Source organism: Periplaneta americana, chromosome 10 (genome assembly GCF_040183065.1).
Source record: "Periplaneta americana isolate PAMFEO1 chromosome 10, P.americana_PAMFEO1_priV1, whole genome shotgun sequence".
NCBI lineage: Eukaryota > Metazoa > Arthropoda > Insecta > Blattodea > Blattidae > Periplaneta > Periplaneta americana.
Window position 1 is genome coordinate 106860561 of NC_091126.1, and position 20293 is coordinate 106880853.

Below are 20293 nucleotides of genomic sequence, written 5' to 3' on the forward strand. Positions count from 1 at the left end.
TATGAGAGCTCTGTGAGGTTGATGCAATTGAATGACGTACGGTTAGACTTGTAAATGTATGCGGGTTTATTGATTTCACAAGGGCTGGATCCGAGTGGACCCTTGCACTTAGGTCGTCGTTTAGTCCCACTATATGCCCTATATGTAAATACAAATACATATTCGACATGAGTTTGCAGTGCCAAGGTGTGGCACAATTCCTTCCCGCAATGTCATTTCTAAATAGGTCATAGATTTCAATGAGCATGGAATTGTAGGGAATAGGTTTGTTGGTCCAAGGCGTTCTATTTGCACACTTGAAAAACATTGCAAAACTGAATGCTGCAGTGCGGAGGAGTCCGACACGCGTAGCTAGACGAAATCCAAGTGCATTACAATAATGTCCACTGGAACTGTAAGAAGATTTTTGCACGAGGACTTCCATTTCCAGACCCTTAAGATCCAAGTCACTCGCGAAATTGAATAAGATGAAGTGTCTCGTGTTAATTTCTACAGGCAGTTTTTGGAAAATTTGAAGAGTGGCAATCGTGTTGGAAGAGATCCATTTTCACCTCTCTGGATTTGTCAATAAACAAAATTTCCGTTATTGGAGTGACACACATCCAAATCATTTGGACGGAACCCTTTTCATACGGAGAAAGTAACAGTTTTCTGCACTGCCTGTGCATTTGCTGTAATTGGTCCTTACTTACTTCGAGGATAACCTAGCTGTCATTGTGGATTTTGTTCGCTATTGCGCATGTCTGACACTTTCCTTCGTTCAGAACACCAAAGACTGTTTTTCGATGCCAACATTTGAATTCAACAGAATGGTACTACACAACACACCACAATTTTAAGCAGGAATATTTTTCAAATGTTTTGCCAAGGTCGTGTGCTTTCATGGTTTAGCAATATTAAATGGCCAGCTCGATCTCCCGACTTGACGGCACCAAAATTCTTTCCATGGGATTACACCAAGTCAAAACTGTTTCTTAAATCACCCCACTGTAACCCACTGTTAATGACATTGGACAAATGTATGTCACTATGTTGCAACGCACTTAATGCACGACTGCAAGATTGCTTTAATTGTAACAAAACTCACTTTAGTGATGTTACTTTTAAGAACGGAATATTTTTTCAATAAACTGCAATAATCCTAAAACTTCTTGTTAATTCTATCAGTGATGTTTTTTTATTTGTACTCAATTATGTCGTAAGATTGCAATGAAAATAATCAGAAATTCACGTCGCACCGTTTTTATAGTGTGTGTGAATGTGACTAGCAAGTAATAATTTATTACAACGAGCACCCTTTTACCTTCCAATCGACTGATTTTTCCTGCCTTCTGCATTATTTGTGACGCGATATGCGCCTCCAGTACCTATTCTTCACTTGAGAGGGTAGCTCATTTCGCAAAGAAAATTAGTTTATTCTACGCTACACAATAATCTCAGAGAGTCTGCTGTTTTCTCGCAGTGTGTCGCCATTATTTGTACCTATTTCAAATAAAGAGCCATTAACATTCTACTAAAAATTATTATGTTTTACGTGCATTGCTCCAGAATAAGTTTACTTGTAGATACCGGCTATGGAAAAAATCCGTCAAGCACTTAAGCAAATTCGCTGTAGGCTACGCAGAGAGACGGTTTCTCCAAAACCATTCTTTCGGTGTCGGGAATGCTGGAAATTGTATTTCCGGGAAACGCGAAATAGCTTTTTGTAACATCACAGTAATTTCTCATTTACTGTATAATTATATATAATTATACAAGAAAGGGGGAGTCAGTTTAAAACAGACTTTATTTTTGTTAAGGGATTTTTATATTCCAACAAAGTGAATAATGCTATCCTTCCGATCCTACTTTAAGAACCATGGACGAGTTATCCATGAAACTTAATTAATTTCTATCTACGAGTATATCCATGTCTTGCAGTTAGATTTGTGTGCAATCTGAAAGCTGCTGACATAGAGAAACCGTATGGTAACCGAACGAAGGAGATAGGCTTTTAAACACATGATTCCGTAGAATGGGAAAATGTACAATTAAGAGTATTATTTCCAAAAAAAAAAAACATCAATTGAAAATAAAGGAACCGCAGATGAAGAGGTAGCCCTACATCAAAAACGTTGCTTATAAATATAAAAGATATAATGGAAAATAAGAAATCAGACGTCATTTAGATTTCGGCAAAGGAGAAATGGTAGAAATTTATACAAAAGCATAGGCCTAAATAGGCCTAAATAATACCGATAATATTAATTACATGAAAACTGAATTAGTATCTTAACCCAATGTTGAATAAAGTATATTAATATAAGATCATAAGTAATTTTTATTGTAATATTAAAAAAAATCAGTCTATTGTAGATAATTTAACTTCATTATATTACATAAACATTTACAAGAAATTAATTAAAAAACTAAACCTTCCTTTTTCATTGATTTTGAGATGAAAGTAGTAGTACATATTTACAACTGGCTTTTAAGGAACCCGGAGAATCATTGCCGCCCTCACATATGCCCGCCATCGGTCCCTATCCCGAGCAAGATTAATCCACTCCCTACCATCGTATTCCACCTCTCTCAAATCTATTTTAATTTTATCCTCCCATCTATACCTTGACCTCTCCAAAGGTCTTTTTCCCTCAGGTCTTCCAATTAACACTCTATATGCATTTCCAGATTCACCCATACGTGCTACATGCCCTGTCCATCTCAAAGGTCTGGATTTAATGTTCCTAATTATGTTAGGTGAAGAATACAATGGGTGCAGTTCTGCGCTGTGTAAGATGAAAGCAGCAGCAGCAGCAGACAGTTAAAATAGAGTTTATAGCTATATAACATCACAATAAACTAGTAAAACCGGAGGTAAGATTGAGGTTATGATTACATTGGCATAACTTCAGAATAAAGAAATAAATAATATAACACGAACGGATTACCTATGAATTCTTGGAAATTGCCATCTTCTAAATCAATTTCACCCTTAACTTTATCGTGGTGAACATTAGATTTTCAGGCAAATTATAGCACTAACAAGGAGCCATTGTCAGACCGATATTACAGATCGAACAGGGAATTTTTTATGCGAAATATATTGAAAGTGAGAATACCCGTGCTGAAGCTTTTTTTCCCATAGTGCCTCGTTTGGCCTGAAAAAGTTATTCATGTCGTATTATTTTGACAGTTGATGTAGGTCCTTCTTCCATTGAAGCCCGGTATGACGGCAACAAACATCGAATTCCAATCTTGAAGTTGCATCAATAGCGCTTCGCTTCGAAAACTTTCACGCTACGCGCCTGTAATCCACTCATACCATTTCCTATGTATGTGCTGCGTAGACAGAGCGAGAATACTTTTGAAGTTATTAAATCGTTATACTACACTTCGCGACATGTAAGACTGTCTTAACAATTCGCAATAAATACTGTTCGTGAAGTGTAAAAAATATATATTTATTAATATTATGTATATTAATTAATGTATTTGAATTCTACGTTATGATGTTACGTAATGTGTACATGTTCATTAATATGAGGCATAAAAGAAGCACAAAATATAATACACTAGAAAATACGTCTTATTGTTACTTATTGTTAACAACTGCCTGAAGTACTGGCTGCTGTACTATTGCGGGCTCCTGGGTGGACATTATCATAGAAACATACAAAACACAAAAATGTTCTACACCAAGCACGCTTTAGAAAGCCATAATTATTGCATTCGCACTTTTTCTTTCGAATGCCTGCAAGAAAACACACTTCACGCACATTCGTAAACACATAATTTCTTCCCTGTATAAGTTTTGATTCATACCATGGATACTGAAGCATATGATTAAACACAGGGGCAGACAGCTGGTTATGAATTACAGAATGAATTGTAATGGCATCTTCCCCAGAGTTATTTGCCGTTTATGTTGCAACAAGTAAATGCAGTTCTGCAGACGAGAAATGAAATGTTTAACTTCCCTGTAAAAATATACATCGTAAGGCTGACAAAATGGAATACATTTAGGTGGAATAACATTCACAGTGCAAGTTGACATATTATCATCATCCACAAACCGCTCATCATACATTGCTCCATTAGTTTGTCCTTCCCAGGAATCAATGAGAAGGATACATTTATTTTTCCCTACATAAGGTTAGAGGACAGTATCAAGATACTGCTCGAACAAACTAGAGGTCAGTTTGCCAGATGTAGAACATATGACTGCCATATTTTTGCATTTTGCCTCAAGAGCACTAACAGCAACGCTAACTTTCGGACCGAAATTTCCCTCAGGTTCTTGCAGACACAGAAACACTTTACGCAGTAAATTACCGGCTGTAGTAATGGAATACTGTGCCGTATATGAATGAGTAACTTTATTCACAAACTGCAATTAGCACATTTTTTTTCGCCTGTGTTCGTTAGTGTTCTTTTTATGTCACTTCTATATGAGCAACCGGTCTGGTCCGTATTGATAATAATTTTTTTATCAAAATTAGGAATCAAGGCGGTTGTCTGCTTCTGGAACCGATCCGCAGATTTGCGTATTTCTTCGATAGAGTAGACTTCCTTGAAGGAAACCAGCTTTGCCACTTTGCGTTGTTGGATATGGTGAGGTTTTTAAACGTAATGGCCCAACTATCACCGGCAGTAAATTCGAATTTAGATGACAAATGTTGATTTGCAACAGCTAGTCCCCATTCTTGTAATGTCCTAGCTGTTACCTGTTCATTTCTTCCTCCCCTCGTGTCCACAAATCTATCATACACTCAACTGTCTATCATGTATATTTTGTCGTATCGAGTCCCACCTGTTTGTATTTTCTGCTTCGTATGCTTAAAAGCCCTTTATTCTTTAATGCTGATGACACGTGATGCTGTAGTGTGGTCAGGCTCCAATTCTTTGGCCATATTCACCACTTCCATTTTCACGTCAAGGGGAACATGTTTTGGTTGCAAATGAAGCAAATCAAGCTTTCAGGTAAAGTTGATTTGAATAATTTCGATGGAAAAACTGTTCCGGGGCCGGGCATCGAACCCGGGACCTTTTGTTAAACGTACCTACGCTCTACCAACTGTTTTTGGTTGTTTACCCGGACTAGGCTGGAAGTCGGAGAGGTCGCTTTCCCCTGAAGGAGTGGAACTTTCATCAGGCATGACGTATTGTTCTTCTAATTCAGTCGTGGAAGGTTCTGCGAAGGAGTGAACTTCACTTTCGCGGAACAGTTCTTCAGTTTCGTTACACTTGAACTCGAGAGTTTCCATAAACATACTAATACCTTCCTCTCCGATCAGTTGTGAGCGAATAGTTATTTCCGCATTAGTTGGAGTTAGTCTCCTTTAAGCCAAGCAACAACGCGGTTCGATCACCTGAACCATCCGTCGTGGTAAATAGTCACTGAAGATGGAGAAGCATCTCCGAAACATGTCTGACTATTACTAATTTGTTTAATAATTTTATTGTATTTATTAGTGTTCATATAACTGTAATATATAATCTTTAATGTATCTTATACTCTTACTAGTTTGATAGGGTTTTCATTAATTTCATTAATTGAATGTAAATAGATAAGGAATGATATTTTATATGTAGTGTCATGTACTTATTACTTTTACCTTGAAAATATCGGACTGCTGTCCATTATATTTTCTCCTGTATACTGTATTTTAAGACGAACACCGACACACAACCACACCATACAAAATCCAAAAGGAGACAGGAAGTGAAAGATAAGCATTTGCAACATACCTTACACTATATGCATTATACGGCGCTAAACATGAGCAAGCATAAACAAGCGCCGTGCAGTGTGTGTAGGTTCTCCGTGCATAACTGTCCTGATATGCACTACTTGGTACAGCACATCAAGCGTTGGGGAGAAACCAAGCGTTAGTTTTGATTTTTTTCTCAGATTAGGCGCGTCTAGGATAAAACCTCAAAAGGCAAGACATACTCTATTTTACACATTCTTTTATTATACAAAATCAAAAATAGCTAGGATGAAGGAATATGCGATTGTGAGAAAAATATATATATATTTGTCGGCCGAATGGGGGCCTATGGGAGAGAAAGCCAAAGCATGGGTATTTTTATTTTCAATGTACTTTCACCTAAAAAATTCCCTGTTCGATCTGTGACATCGGTCTGACAATGGGTCCTTGTAAGTAAGGTATAAGATTGGTCTTCACGTATCTTGAATTTTATTAGTTTTCGGCTAATTTACGATTGAAATCGAAATTAGGTTGTGGCTCTGAATACAAATCCTGCGTTTTGTGCCTACTAAAGTCGGGTGTAAGTGAAAGTAAACTTGTTCCTGAATACTGCCCCAAATCTAAGAAATCTCTCTTTACTAGGTAACAATCTGAAATAGGCGGCATTATTTTTTGTAGTAGTAGCAGCAGTATGTAATAAAAGAAAACTCAAAGATTTTAGAATCGATTTTAAATGAATTTGTAGAAGTAGTAGTAAAAAAATATATTTTGCCTGGCAGAATTAAGGCCTTGTCTTTTCTTCCACTGAACCATATATAAACAACATATATAAGTAGATTCTAATGTTGGACTAGGTTGTCTGTTACTGCCATGGTAATATCCAGATTGTACAAAAACTAAATAACAGAATTTCAACAAAGCAAATTACTGCTTTCCGTGTAAACTGATTCTAGGATTAAGATTTTACAATCAGCGTTAAAAAGGACCGCCATCACTTGAGACAAATGCTCCTGTCCGTCACAATTATAGGACATTAAGTAATAAAAGAAAACTCAAAGATTTTAAAACCGATTTTAAATGAATTTGTCTTTGTTTTCGTTCATAGAATACGTACTTCAATTATTGCCGCATATTTGAGATCGAGGTAAAGATTTTTCAAACAATTGTGATTTAAACGACAGGAACTTACATCCCATCGGCCTTCTGGAGTACCGTCACCCGCCGATCCAATGCCTTCCCGACGTGGTCCTGAAGAGGTGGTTGGCCCAGGTGGCAGTGGAGGTCGCGCGTTGTCCAGGGAAAGTCTTCTGACTCTGCTGCTGACACTGAGTTTGTAAAGTCTTTCCAGTTCCTGTACAAAGTGGGTCTCCAGCTCACCGGGCCTCACGGTAACTCCGCACACAGGGCAGCAGGATGGATCGGATTGGAACTTCTTCTTCCCTGTAACAACGAGAAAGTCCGTACTTCAAGATCTCATCCCGTTAATCAGCACTGCCTCCTGTCCTGATTTTGTTGGATCATCTCAATATTTTGTGATCACAACCCCACCACCACAACCAAAACCATCATTATCATTATCATCATCATCATAGATGTAACACGCGGAGCAAATCCCCTGATATCGGTAAGCATCGTGCTTAGGTAGAGCATGAAAACATTGAGCATACGGGAATGGGTATTTAAGAGTTATTAACTCATAAAAAGTGAATCTGATGAAACATTAATAAAAATTAATTTTATTTTATACAATATATCTCTCTATAAAATGCAATAATAATAAATAAATAAATAAATAAAGAACTAAATGAATGAATCAATCAATCTGAGTAAATAAACAAATAAATAAATAAATAAAGCAAACGAATAAATACATAAATGAATAAGCATATAAATAAATAAATAAATAAACAAATAAATAAATAAATAAAATAGATAATTATTATCCTAAACTCTCCAGCAATATCCTCAATATTTGCGCCGTCTTCTAGACGTTGAATAATATTTACTATGTCAAAAATACTGAGACGTGAAATTGTTGTGACATGATGCCTTACCGGTATGCGGAGGCTTGGATTCTCGTCACACCAAACCACGCTGTACTGTTTTCTGCTTTCTTTAGACTCAAACGCATTCTACTAAATCGTCGGAGCAGTGTATTATTATTCTATGTAGATACTCAAATACAGTAAGCTATATTAGAAGCTAAAGAGATATAATACATAATATGTTTAAATGCCATCATAATTTATTGCAGTCTTGCGAAAGTCATTATTTTGTAATATAATGCTTATCATCATCATAATCATCATCACAATCTACAGTATATAGAAACAGAAATCCACCGGCTAGTCCACTCGGCTAAGGCGCTTCCCTGCCGATCCGGACTTGCGCGGGTTCGATTCCTGTATGGGCCAATTACCTGGTTGGGTTTTCCCCAACCGTAAGGCGAATATCAGGTAGTCTATGGCGAAAACAATTAGGTGTCCATTTCTATTTTAATTTGCAATGCATAAAGAAAAAGTTGCTGGTGAAGGAAACCGTACGAATCAAACATGTGACTGTGCCGAGTAATACACTCGCATTAACTCACGAAATGATGTATTTGCAGCCTCTGCATTTTTTATAACTGTGTGAAACTCGTAAATCTTTCACTCATTTCGAAGCATTATATTATATTGATATTCCTCCAGTTGAAATGTTATTTGAAATATGTTACGAGAAAGGCTGCGGATGTTATGACCTTATCAGCGACCCGTATCGCCACATAGGAACTTACTCGCAGTTTATGTGGTATAATGTGTATCACTACACATATGGAAGCGTGCTTTAAAGCGATCGTTACGGTAGCAAATATAATTCGCATATGAGTGTAATTCACAGAATTCGATATAAATACCCGCACAGAACTTCGGTTGTGTAAATTCCTGCGACTGTAAATTGAGTCCTTGAAGTTGCGTTTATTTTAATTTCCAGTAATTTTGAAGATCCGAACGCCTAAATAAATCTCGAATCGTTTGAGTAAACAACAATGCTCGCAGTGATGTTGACAGTTAATCAACTAGGAATGACACTTGGTACAGAATGCATGCTGGGCTTTTCCTTATGTTTTATGGTGAATTGCTTTCGGGAAGAGGTTCTGGGAGTAGTTAAGTCGCCTTGTTATTGCTATTGCCCCAGTGTTTGCGCGAGGTCCCGGCTCCCGAGTGGCTGGACCACCAAATGGGACACTTCACATAACTCGCCTGAGGGCTGATGTTTCATCCTGGGACGGGGTGAAGGCGGAGAGGGGTTCAAATGATTTCCGGAAATGCTCGCTTTGTCTCCACCAAATAAATAAACGTTTTCGTCATGTTGTTACTGAGCTGAACTAACTTGTTTCCCAGCTGCCGCGCCTCCCTTTCTCCTCAGAGGCCTCGCGGCTCTCATGTTTATTTGCCCAGCCGGCTCCTTCGACTTCGCCAGGACTTAAAAACTCGAATCCCGAAAGAAACAAAGCCGAGAACCAACAAGCTATCCTAAGCAAGAACCAATCCAGCGTGAAAACGGGTGAAAAATGGAACAGTTATCTTAATTCATTGCCGATTCATTTTTGCCTGGTTCTATTTTGTCCCGTCGCTCGAGGGTAGGTCACAAATCTCGATCCTCTACTATTGTTCAAATGCTACTGAACGAAATAACTGAGAAAACACATTTTATATCAGTCGAAGGAAGAGAATCAAAATCTGAAGAACTTTTGACTTTTTTTAACTGCTACCAGCTAAAAGCTGTCAAAGTCGGGAACGGAGTCGACTGGATTGATGGCAGCGGCAACCACACTCGCTTCAGCGAGGTTAGACAGAAGAGTAATTTATTGCATTCTTTATTTATTCCCGCTCAACATATGGATCAGTGAATCGATATTTCTAGTGAATAACGGTTATGGTAGTACAGGCCAATATACCAGTGCTAGACTTGCGGGATGCAAATCATTTGTTCTTTTATTACAGATATGGTACAATCTTGACAACTTTCGATAAGATAAATCATATAACATACGACGAAAGAAAGCGAATAAAAACAGGTTTTCACTTTGAATCCGACTGTCCCTAAATTTTATCCGTCGGCTATCATGAAATCTCAGTCATAAAGATTGAAATGAATACCTATTCCTTGGGAACGGGTATGAAAAGCTTATTAACCGTTTGTTTTAATTACCAAATGACGATGAATTATGTGCCTCATATTTCACACGGCCAACAAGATGTTTGATAAATATCTGTACCAAAATAATCAGAGAAAGATGTAACACTGCTTGATCACACTATCCAAATAATTTATATTTCAGCATAGAATTCACGTACTTAACCACAATTTCAGTTCTGTACCGCATCGAAATCCGAACGTCTAGACCAGGCGTGTCCATTTAGTGAGTTGTGGTGCAAACGTGAGTTGCGGGCAGTGAGCACTGTAAGACGTAATGCTTCCTGCCTCAACCTTTTCCTGCACCCCCTACATGACAGAGGAACGATGGTATCAGTGGGAATGTCCGTATCGAAGTCGTGTTATTCCGTGTCGATTGTGAAGGAAAGGAACTTCCATTTGCAGTGGTAGGATACAGTTTTGTTTGTATGAAAGAAATATTAAACGTCTCATTTGTCAGTATACATAGAACGCCATTATACTACGTGTCACTCACAATATTCTGATTGAAAGGGTAAGCTCTACCTACGTTATTATTATTATTATTATTATTATTATTATTATTATTATTATTATTATAGTTCCTTTGCTTGTTCCATAAAATCTACTTATGCGCCAATTTTTTCAGAGACGAACGTTATGAAATCAAAATGCAGGCTACGTATATTGGACAAGAGCGACGTAGTTAATAGTTAATGAAGCGTCGGCTGCAACAACGTTGTAAGTTACAAAATCTTCATTCGGCGTGTTTCCGTGTGTATGTCATGTTGCCTTGCTATATTCCTTGGCTTGCAACTGTCCATCAATGCAATACCTGAAATTTGTGCACTCAAGAGATTTGCTACCCTGGAATAACGTTGTACGTGTACACATTTTTTCAGCTCCTGTAAATTTTACCAAATGTAACATATAACGGTTTTTTAGTTGGTTATTTAACGACGCTGTATCAACTACGAGGTTATTTAGCGTCGATGAGATTGGTGATAGCGAGAAGATATTTGGCGAGATGAGGCCGAAGATTCGCCACAGATTACCTGGCAGTCACCTTAGGTTGGGAAAAACCTTGGAAAAAACCCAACCAGATAATCAGCCCAAACGGGGGTCGAACCCGCGCCCGAACGCAACTTCAGATCGGCAGGCAAGTGCCTTAACCGACTGAGCCACGCCGGTGGCCTATAACGTTGTTCCAGCCGACGCTTCAATTAGTTCATTAAAATATCAAATGTTATAATTATAAGAAGCATTATAAATTGGCTCACTGATCGTCATTTTTTGTCTTTATCATTAAAAAAATCTAATAAAGAATAATTTATCCCTTTGGAGTATTTCAATAGCGTGGACGGTTTTCGTGTAAATTTAATTTAAAACCCAATAATTTCAAGCCACAGAACGATGCGAGCAGATTGCAACGTCGTAGTCAGAGAGGGACGTGAGATTAGTTCACCTAGAGAGACAGACCTGAGTTCGTTGACCTCTTACATCTGTATTATGAGAGCAAAACTGGTCTACCAAGTTACTCTCATGCTTCAATATATTTATCAGAAACCTCCAGCGTGCTGTGCACTATACTCTGTACAGAGTTAATCCGTTTCCAGTCGGTCGGTGACCAAACGCTGAGCTCTACTTGTTAGTACGGCATTTTACTAATCTAACCAAAACAAAAATATTCATGGTGTTAATTGGCCTGGCTGGCGGAGTTGGTAAGCGCTGGCCTTCTATGCCCGAGTTTGCGGGTTCGATCCCGGGCCACGTCGATGGCATTTAAGTGTGCTTAAATGCGACAGGCTCATGTCAGTAGATTTACTGGCATGTAAAAGAACTCCTGCGGGACAAAATTCCGGCACACCAGCGACGCCGATATAACCTCGGCAGTTGTCGGCGTCGTTAAATAAAGCATAACATTATTTTTTTTTTTCATGGTGTTTTAAATAATATCATATTTGACTGACACTGGATCGATGAGCTTCTGAGCGACCCGTTTTGTTTTATGGTGCTTTTGTGGTTTTTAACAATCAGCAGTTTCTTACTCTTGCATAGATTTTAACTTTAGTAAAACGACTTGTGCTATTGGAATCCATTGCTACAAAGTAATAATAAATACTTAAATGATAATACAATCTAATACAGACGATAATTTACTTTGAAGTGACAATGTCAATTTTACTTTAACCTAATACACGAGATTTACAGTTTACGGAGACACAGGATATTGTCGAATTACAATTTTCTTTATTTTTCTACGCTCTTTCTGCCACAAGTCGAAACTTTTCCGCACTATCCACCTTCATAAAAAAATCGATACACCCTAGTGTACAACTTATGTGAAAGGAAATTCAATTTGTAATAATTTGATTTATTCAACTGTTTAACCATTCCTTGACGATTGACATACAGACCTAAACTTAATAAATATAATTTTCGATTTTCGAGTCCAGTCCTGGCCCCGTATGTGAAGGCCGATATTTCATTAAATTATGAAGTACCGTACAGAGCGGCTACTGGTGTAGCTCAGGCGGTAGCACGTTTGCCTACTGATCCGGGCGTGTGCTCGGGCTTATTATGTATTTGAGTTTTCCGGAGATTTTCCCAACCGTAAAGCGAATGCAAATCAAGATTTCAGGTATAACTCCCTGTAAAGTTGATTTGAATAATTTCGAGGGAAAAATTGTTCCGGAGCCGGGTATCGAACCCGGGACCTTTGGTTTAACGTACCAACGCTCTACCACTGAGCTACCCGGGAACTCTAACCGACACCGATCCAATTTTTTTCCCTCTATATCCACAGACCTCAAAGTGGGCTGACAACCAAGCAACCAACTTCGAGTGCACACTAACTCTATGTGACTTAAGTTGTGGTTTTCTGTTAACGAACAGTGACGTGTATTATGCAAATCAAGATTTCAGGTATAACTCCCTGTAAAGTTGATTTGAATAATTTTTCCCTCGAAATTATTCGTAAAGCGAATGTCAGATAAACTTTGACGAATCATCAGCTTCATCTCGCCAAATATCATCTTGCAATCACCAATTCCATCGACGCTAAATAACCCAGTAGTTGATACAGCGATGTTAAATAATCAATAAAAATGTATGAAGTAGTGAGAATTTAGGGCTAAATGGTTTGTGAAAAGCACAGCCAATATCAAAGATGTGACTAACAAAGACGAGATAAATTTAATCCACATGCAGCCTATAGTAGAGAAGGCAAGACCTGTCATGTGACCTTACCATATGCCGCGGCTATATCACCAATGGGTATGGAGGGGAAGATAGGTTTTAGTGTGAAATGAACGTTCGGGTCGGGAGATTTATACGTATAATATTAACCATCATGAAACAAACTCTCTTTCTGATAGTTCATTCTTTCCCCTCTCGCACAGCTCACATGCCTGGTCTCACCTCATCTACTGTATACTTTCATAGGTATGTTTCCCCATTGGAAATTTCGAACGTGACTGCTGAATGTCTAGCTACAAGATATGATATACCAATGTACCACTCCACCACAGAGGAAGAGCAAAATTTTTTATGGCTCGGTAAATGCCTCTACAACATTGAACCAGTTCAAGTGAAGTTCTGAAAGAAGACTATCGAAAGAGATGTATTTATTTGTTAGTTTCCGTGAAATCTCGCTTAAAATCGTTGTTTGGTTACACCAGTAATCATCGAATTCTGAATCATTTGTCCGTCAGCAATAATAATCAAACTGTTATGTGGAGTATGTGATGCGAAGACATGTGCTACATTATTGTATTTTCCGTATACTATATTAAGTCCTCGTCGGACAGAGGGAGCTTTGTAGTTATTGAAGGCTCCGGGCAACACCGATTCCCTACCGTTATCGGACTCCTTTTGTTGCTTGTTCTGCCTTTCAATTTATTAGCATTCTCGGCTAATCTTATAAGGACCCCGTCGCTGCAAGGGAAGCGTTTGTTTGATAATCGACGCGTCAGGCAATTTAGTCCCCCAAGCATACTGCTCGGCTCTCAGCAATATTTTTTATGGAACACCACCTTCCTAGTGGATTCATTGAGCAGGAATTCAATGGGCGGATTCGAGAGTGCTTTATTTTAAAGAATCTCTTTTCGTACAAAACCCACAAATTCTTTCGCTCAATATATATCAGTGGAAATACATAGCGCCCAGAAGAAACGGAAATTCTGCCTTCCTTACTCTAACTAGTCTAGAATGCAGAACGCCAGGAGCAGACACCAAATATTTACAAGAAGTATCTCGCTGTTTTAAATATATTACGAACAGTGATGTTTATTTAACGACGCTTTCAACAGCAGAGTATACTTAGCGTCAAATTCAACATCGGCGAGAAATGATAAACATAATTTGTCTCAAGTGCTTTATCACGGATAAGGTAATTTTACTTGTCGTATATATACGAGATGGAATTTACAGCTTTACTTCCCTTTTGGATGAAGTCATGCTAATGATTTTATCGCCCTTCGCTGGGTTTGAACTCTCGAAGAGCAGACTCAAAAGTTAGCATGATAATAATTAGATTACCATCGACGACTATTGGAATTAGTAAGGCCCAGTGTTTTCAAATTTCACACAGGTTTGGTAAGCAGTGACCAATATTAACCTATGCTCAAGCCGTAGGCAGTGAGTCTACATTCTTTTGTGTTGTATGTAACAAAAAAGTGTAATACTATATTGTTGAAAAGTCCATAGTTTTCTAAGAAAAAAAGTTTTTTATGTTTAACGCCCTCTTATTGGTACCTATTGCGAGTAGGATCGAGATTTTTGTTCTTATCATTAAAAATCTAATAAAGAATCATTTATCCTTTTGGAGTATTTCAATGGCGTGGACGGCTTTCATGTAAATTTAATTTTAAAACTACTAATTTCAAGCCACTGAACGATGCGAACAGATTGCAACGTCGTAGTCAGAGAGGGACGTGAGATTAGTTCACCTAGGGAGACAACCTGAGTTCGTTGACCTCTTTAATCTGTATTATGAGAAGAGAAAGAGGTCGTTAGCGGCGATGTTGCAAAAGAGCCGAAACTTCCAAATTAATATTCTAATAAACCTTGCATTTAATCACAAAACGTAATATAGGTTTCCTATTAATTTAAGTGTACCCTATCGTCCCTTTCAATCTGCAGGATAATTTTACTTCCACCTTGTATATATTTTGCCTAATCAGTATCATAATATTCAAAAGGAGGTATAACGTATCATTTAAAATGATCATAGTTGTAGTTTACAAAAAATGTTATTTCCCAATAATCCGTGACTGTCATATTTCTAGAGTCGTACGATCCCCGTTTATGAATGAAGATTCACAATTTGATGAATTACCATATATTAAAAGACGCACACATATATTCCTTATATATTATATGATATGTCAATTCCTCCATGCTTCAGCACTTGAAAAATATGTAATATATTACCTAACAATTCTTATCACTTTACTACTACAAATCCTTCCGTTAGTCGAACATACAGATCTATCCATTCGAATATCACTGAATCATTATCAAAATAATTGGTGTTAACATGAAGCAATTGGTAGAACTTAGAGCTTAGTCAACTATATTTAACAGTTCCAATAAACTTAAAGTAAGTTCGTCATCGAAAAAATACGAAGTAATAATGATGGTAATATAAGTGAAGGGTAGACTACAGAGAAAAAACGATAAGAGTCACAATTCTCTGAAGGGTGATGTCATCATCTAATTCTCTATATTACTGCAAAATTTATTGCAGTTTTTAATGAAAAAAATAGGAAAGGATGGTTATATTCGTGGTGATAATATTCTCCTTTACCAGTTTTTATACAAAAATACATAAATTTTGCAGTAATATACTCAATTAGATGAAGTCATCACCCTTATGGCAATTGTGACTTTGATCGTTCTTTCTCTGAATTCTGTAATATTCTAAAATTATATGGTTATAGGAAACCAAGGCATTCGGAGTGGGTCAACATGTTAATCGCCATAATTTCTCATAAAATTTCACTAAACTCTTTTTTTTTCTTGTTAGAATGGAGGGACAGTCATAAGTACCCTTCAATATTGCAAATTCCTCAAGTGGGAGAAATACTGCTTTCAACAGTAAAAAACTGTGTGGAAATAATTCATTCCCACGCACTACGACCTAAGGTCTATTGTACACTCCTCCTCTATGGGGTGAGTTGCGTGCCCACCGATCCTCTACGCGCACCGACCTAACCACTTGACCCCTTTAACGACTGGTCCCTACAGCCAACAGAGTCCATGTACCACTCCTGTTTCGGCAACCCCCCAAGGCTTCCTTAACGGTCCAAGGCGGAAGTCCTCCCCCGAGAAGGTCTGCCCCGGGTTCCGCTGCAGAAGCTATCAATCATCACATGAATACAATCTACGGAGGCTGGTCGAAAGAGACAGCAGCTTCGGAAGGCCGCCTGTAGGGCGATCTAGCGACCTGAAAACGGGATGATGAATGAAAGGATGATAGGGGAGGAAAGGAAGTGGCGAAGATGAGTGGGGTTTCAATCGCCTGATAAGGTACCTGATATTCACCCATAGGGGTGACGGAAAACCCCCAAAAAAGCTCACCCAGGCAACTCGTTCCGACCAGGGATGGAACCCGGGCCCGCTGGGTTCCGAGTTAGACTCGCTAACCCCTCAGCCACAACGGTGAACCACTAACCTCTTACAATAATTAGTAACATCTGGCCACCTTTGTAACAACACCAAACAAAAATTATTCATGTTTCTTATAATGTATATGTCTTTGTCCTACATTGTTTCAGAAATAGAGTACGTACAGCCAGAACTATAAAAATATATGTAACGTAGATCATCTGTGGGAATAAGTTATGTTGGATTTATATTAATAGGTTAGAAAACCATAGATGATGTTTGTGCCATTTCATTTGCCATAATGTTGCAAAGGGGAGTATCTGCGACACAGATGTGTACGTGCATTGAGAGGGTTTGTTTAAGCGCGTGGCTGGTACCAAGGGCACCAGTAAAGCACTGAAATTGGAAAACTCTTCGTCAAGACCTCTGCAACGAAGAATGGAAGTTAGAATGCAATTCCATTGAAGGAACATTTGAACAGCTTGTTCGACCATTCACTATAAACGATTAAGTCGAGGTAAACGACGGTAGTTTGCAAGCAGCAGTTAAAGACGTCGTAGGTTATCATTGGGGAGGAGCCCCATAGACCGAATTCAAATTTCTCATATTATAACCAGATGCTTACATATGTTAGAACTGCGGAACAATGCTTTCCCCAATCTTGCCTCTCGGCATGAACTGTGTGATTTTTCCACAGTGGAAATAAAGAAGAGCCAGCGGGAGCGGGTAGTAAATGGTTACAAAACATGTGCCAGACTTAAGAGCCAACATTCGATCCTCCTTTTCTGTTTCCATAGAAATACTACCGTATTTTAAAATCAAACACAATATTTGTTGCGATACTTTTACTTGAGTTTCCTTGTCTGTCGTTATAATCTGCTCAAGCTGCCTATTTACAGTAAAACTTTATGTTTCTCTATATAATCTATAATAATTTATTTATACATTATTCGTTTGCAATCTTATTACGTTTAAATCAATTCAATTGAATTAAATAATACTTGCTTAATGGCTTTTAAGGAACCCGTAGGTTCATTGGCCCCTTCACATAAGCTCGCCGTCGGTCCCTATTCTGCGCAAGATTAATCCAGTCTTTATCATTATATCCTGCCTCCCTCAAATCCATTTTAATATTATCCTCACATCTAAATCTCGGACTCTCCAAAGATCTTTTTCCCTCCGGCCTCCCAGCTAACACTCTAAATGCATTTCTGGATTCGTCCATACGTGCTACATGCCCTGCCCATCTCAAAGGTCTGGATTTTAATTTTCCTAACTATGTCAGGTGAAGAATACAATGCGTGCAGTTCTGTGTTGTGTAACTTTCTCCATTGTCCTGTAATTTCGTTCCTCTTAGCCCCAAATATTTTCCTAAGAACCTTATTCTCAAACACCCTCAATCTCTGTTCCTCTCTCAAAGTGAAAGTCCTAGTTTCACAACCATACAGAATAACCGGTAATACAACTGTTTTATAAATTCTAATTTTCAATTTTTTGACAGCAGACTAGATGACAAAAGTTTCTCAACCGAATAATAACACTGAATTAAATAATAATAATAATAATAATAATAATAATAATAATAATACTTTTAACATATTATTATTGCATTTTAAATACGTTAGTAATATATCACAGTAAATTTTGTTTCTCTTCTAAGTAGTCTATGTACACTAGTGGCAAAAAAACCAGACCGACCCTTGTAGCTGATTTCAGGGCCTTGTTCACGCCAGAGCACGACAGATTGGTAACTAAGATTTTCGTGGTTCGAATCCTGCCTGGGAAGGAAACTTTTTTTTGTACCTTATTCAAATTTATTCCCAATACTTTCCGATTGCTGGTAAAATTCATGTTCTGGAATAGTAAGTTAATTAAGCAGTAAAATATCGCTGCAATCGAAAAGTATCGCGAATAAATTTTAATAAGAAACAAAAACAAGTTTCCTTCCCAAGCAGGATTCGATCCACGAAAGTCTTAGTTACCAGTCTATCGTGCTCTGGAGTGAACAAAGCTCTGAAATCACCTACAAGTGTCGGTCCGTTTTTTTTGCCACTATTGTACATTGTATCGGAAACCTTAAATTACAGTATATTATTACTTCGTGTCTGCATAATGAATAATATAAGTTTATTATTTTACTTCCTTATTTAATGACGTTGTACAAACTACTGCGTTACTTAGCGTCTATGGAATTGGTGATAGCGAGATCGTATGTGGAGAGATGAGGCCGAGGATTTAGCATACATTACCTGACATTCGTGTTACTGTTAGGGAAAACTTTCGGAAAAATTGATCCAGGTAATAAGTCTAAGCCGAGCGCGACCCAGAAGCAGTAGGGAAGCGAGCTACCGGTGACCTATAAGTTTTTTAATTACTAGAGTCCTGCGTTTCGTTACCTGGAGTCATCGTGCAACCCCAGCAGTGTATTTGCGTATGGGGTATAGATCAGTGGCACTGAATCTCAGACACACAGTTCAGGTCTGCTGCTCAGTGAGTAAGGAAGTCAAAATGTCGAAACAAAACAAGAAGCGAATAGTCACGGTAAATAATTTTTCTACTATGATTGACCTGTTATATTTGTATAATTTACACCATTCATTCATTCATTGGTTCGTTCGTTCATTTAGTTATTCATAATTTCTACAATCCAGAATAGTTAGAGACGGTAATATATGTAGACAAAAACCTACAAACATTTCTAAATGAACGAAAGTTGAATCATCAGGGCCGAAATATATTGTATATATTTCAATATTAACTTATTTTGAATTGTGAATATTCAGATTTCAATAATTTTAATAACTTGTCACATTATTTACTTCTAAATTCCTCTTCCTTTCGACAATCTATTTATTTTAAAAAGTGAAATTTAAATATTGATAACTCTGTAAATGGGAGAAAAATAATGAACATTGATTTTTATTTCTGGATGAAAAATATATTACGAAACAGAAAGTATCTAGAATATAGATGCGTTTTACTTATTGTGAGAATAATTTTCTGCTGCCTATAAGGTGGCTTTAAATAAATATTTAGTTAGTTATTAATCACGTGACAGCATATTTTGTACGTGAGTACTTTTCTCAATGTTCAGTGCCTTTATAGGCAGCCACACGAATTAACAGATGTAAACACACGAAACGAAGCAGAGATACGACTTGAACACGTTTGAATCACAGAGCGAAGCTAGTATGATCCATGTACACCTAACTTGTAATCAAAGTAACTACACGCAGGACTCTATTAATAACACACGTGTTCCAATATGTACATTTTCCAAATTTGGAACTTTACAGTGGAATACATGTAGGCCCCTACAGTATTTTATAAAACATTTGTTACCTATTTAAGAAAGATAAATGAAAGTGATGTTTAAACAAGACAACGTCGACATCATCTAAATTATTAAACGGGACCGTGTAATTCTTGAATTAATATATTGATTTTAAATTAAACTAACGAACCATTCCTAACTCATTTGGGAGAATAATTAATTTACCATGAAAAAATGATTGTGCAAACTGTCCTTCCACTCAGTTCCATTAATACACGATTGAGAGATTTCGCATATTTTTCTTAAAATAATCTTCAGCCAGCCAGAATCATTGTATCGCTGTAACACAACTTACATTACACAAATTAAATTAAAAAGTACAACTGAAAGTAATTTAACAATAATAATAATAATAATAATAATAATAATAATAATAATAATAATAATAATAATGCCTGTGGATTATTCTACGACGCTTCATCAACTGCTCTGGTTATCTAGCGTCTGAATGATATGAAGGTGATAGTGCTAGTGAAATGAATCCAGGGTCCAGCGCCAA

At 37.5% G+C, this 20293-nt stretch overlaps 1 protein-coding gene across 1 annotated transcript in view; it reads right to left on the bottom strand.

The window, feature by feature from the left end:
- Window positions 1-18866, bottom strand: part of LOC138707733 (E3 ubiquitin-protein ligase Rnf220-like) — a 137650-nt gene extending 118784 nt beyond the window's left edge. Inside the window, exons 1-2 of the mRNA XM_069837598.1 lie at window positions 18857-18866; window positions 6883-7133 (exon numbers count right to left, since the gene is read on the bottom strand). Of these exons, the coding sequence (XP_069693699.1) occupies window positions 6883-7133; window positions 18857-18866 (261 nt within the window). The remainder of the gene's footprint in view (window positions 1-6882; window positions 7134-18856) is intronic.
- Between the last annotated feature and the right edge of the window lie 1427 nt (window positions 18867-20293).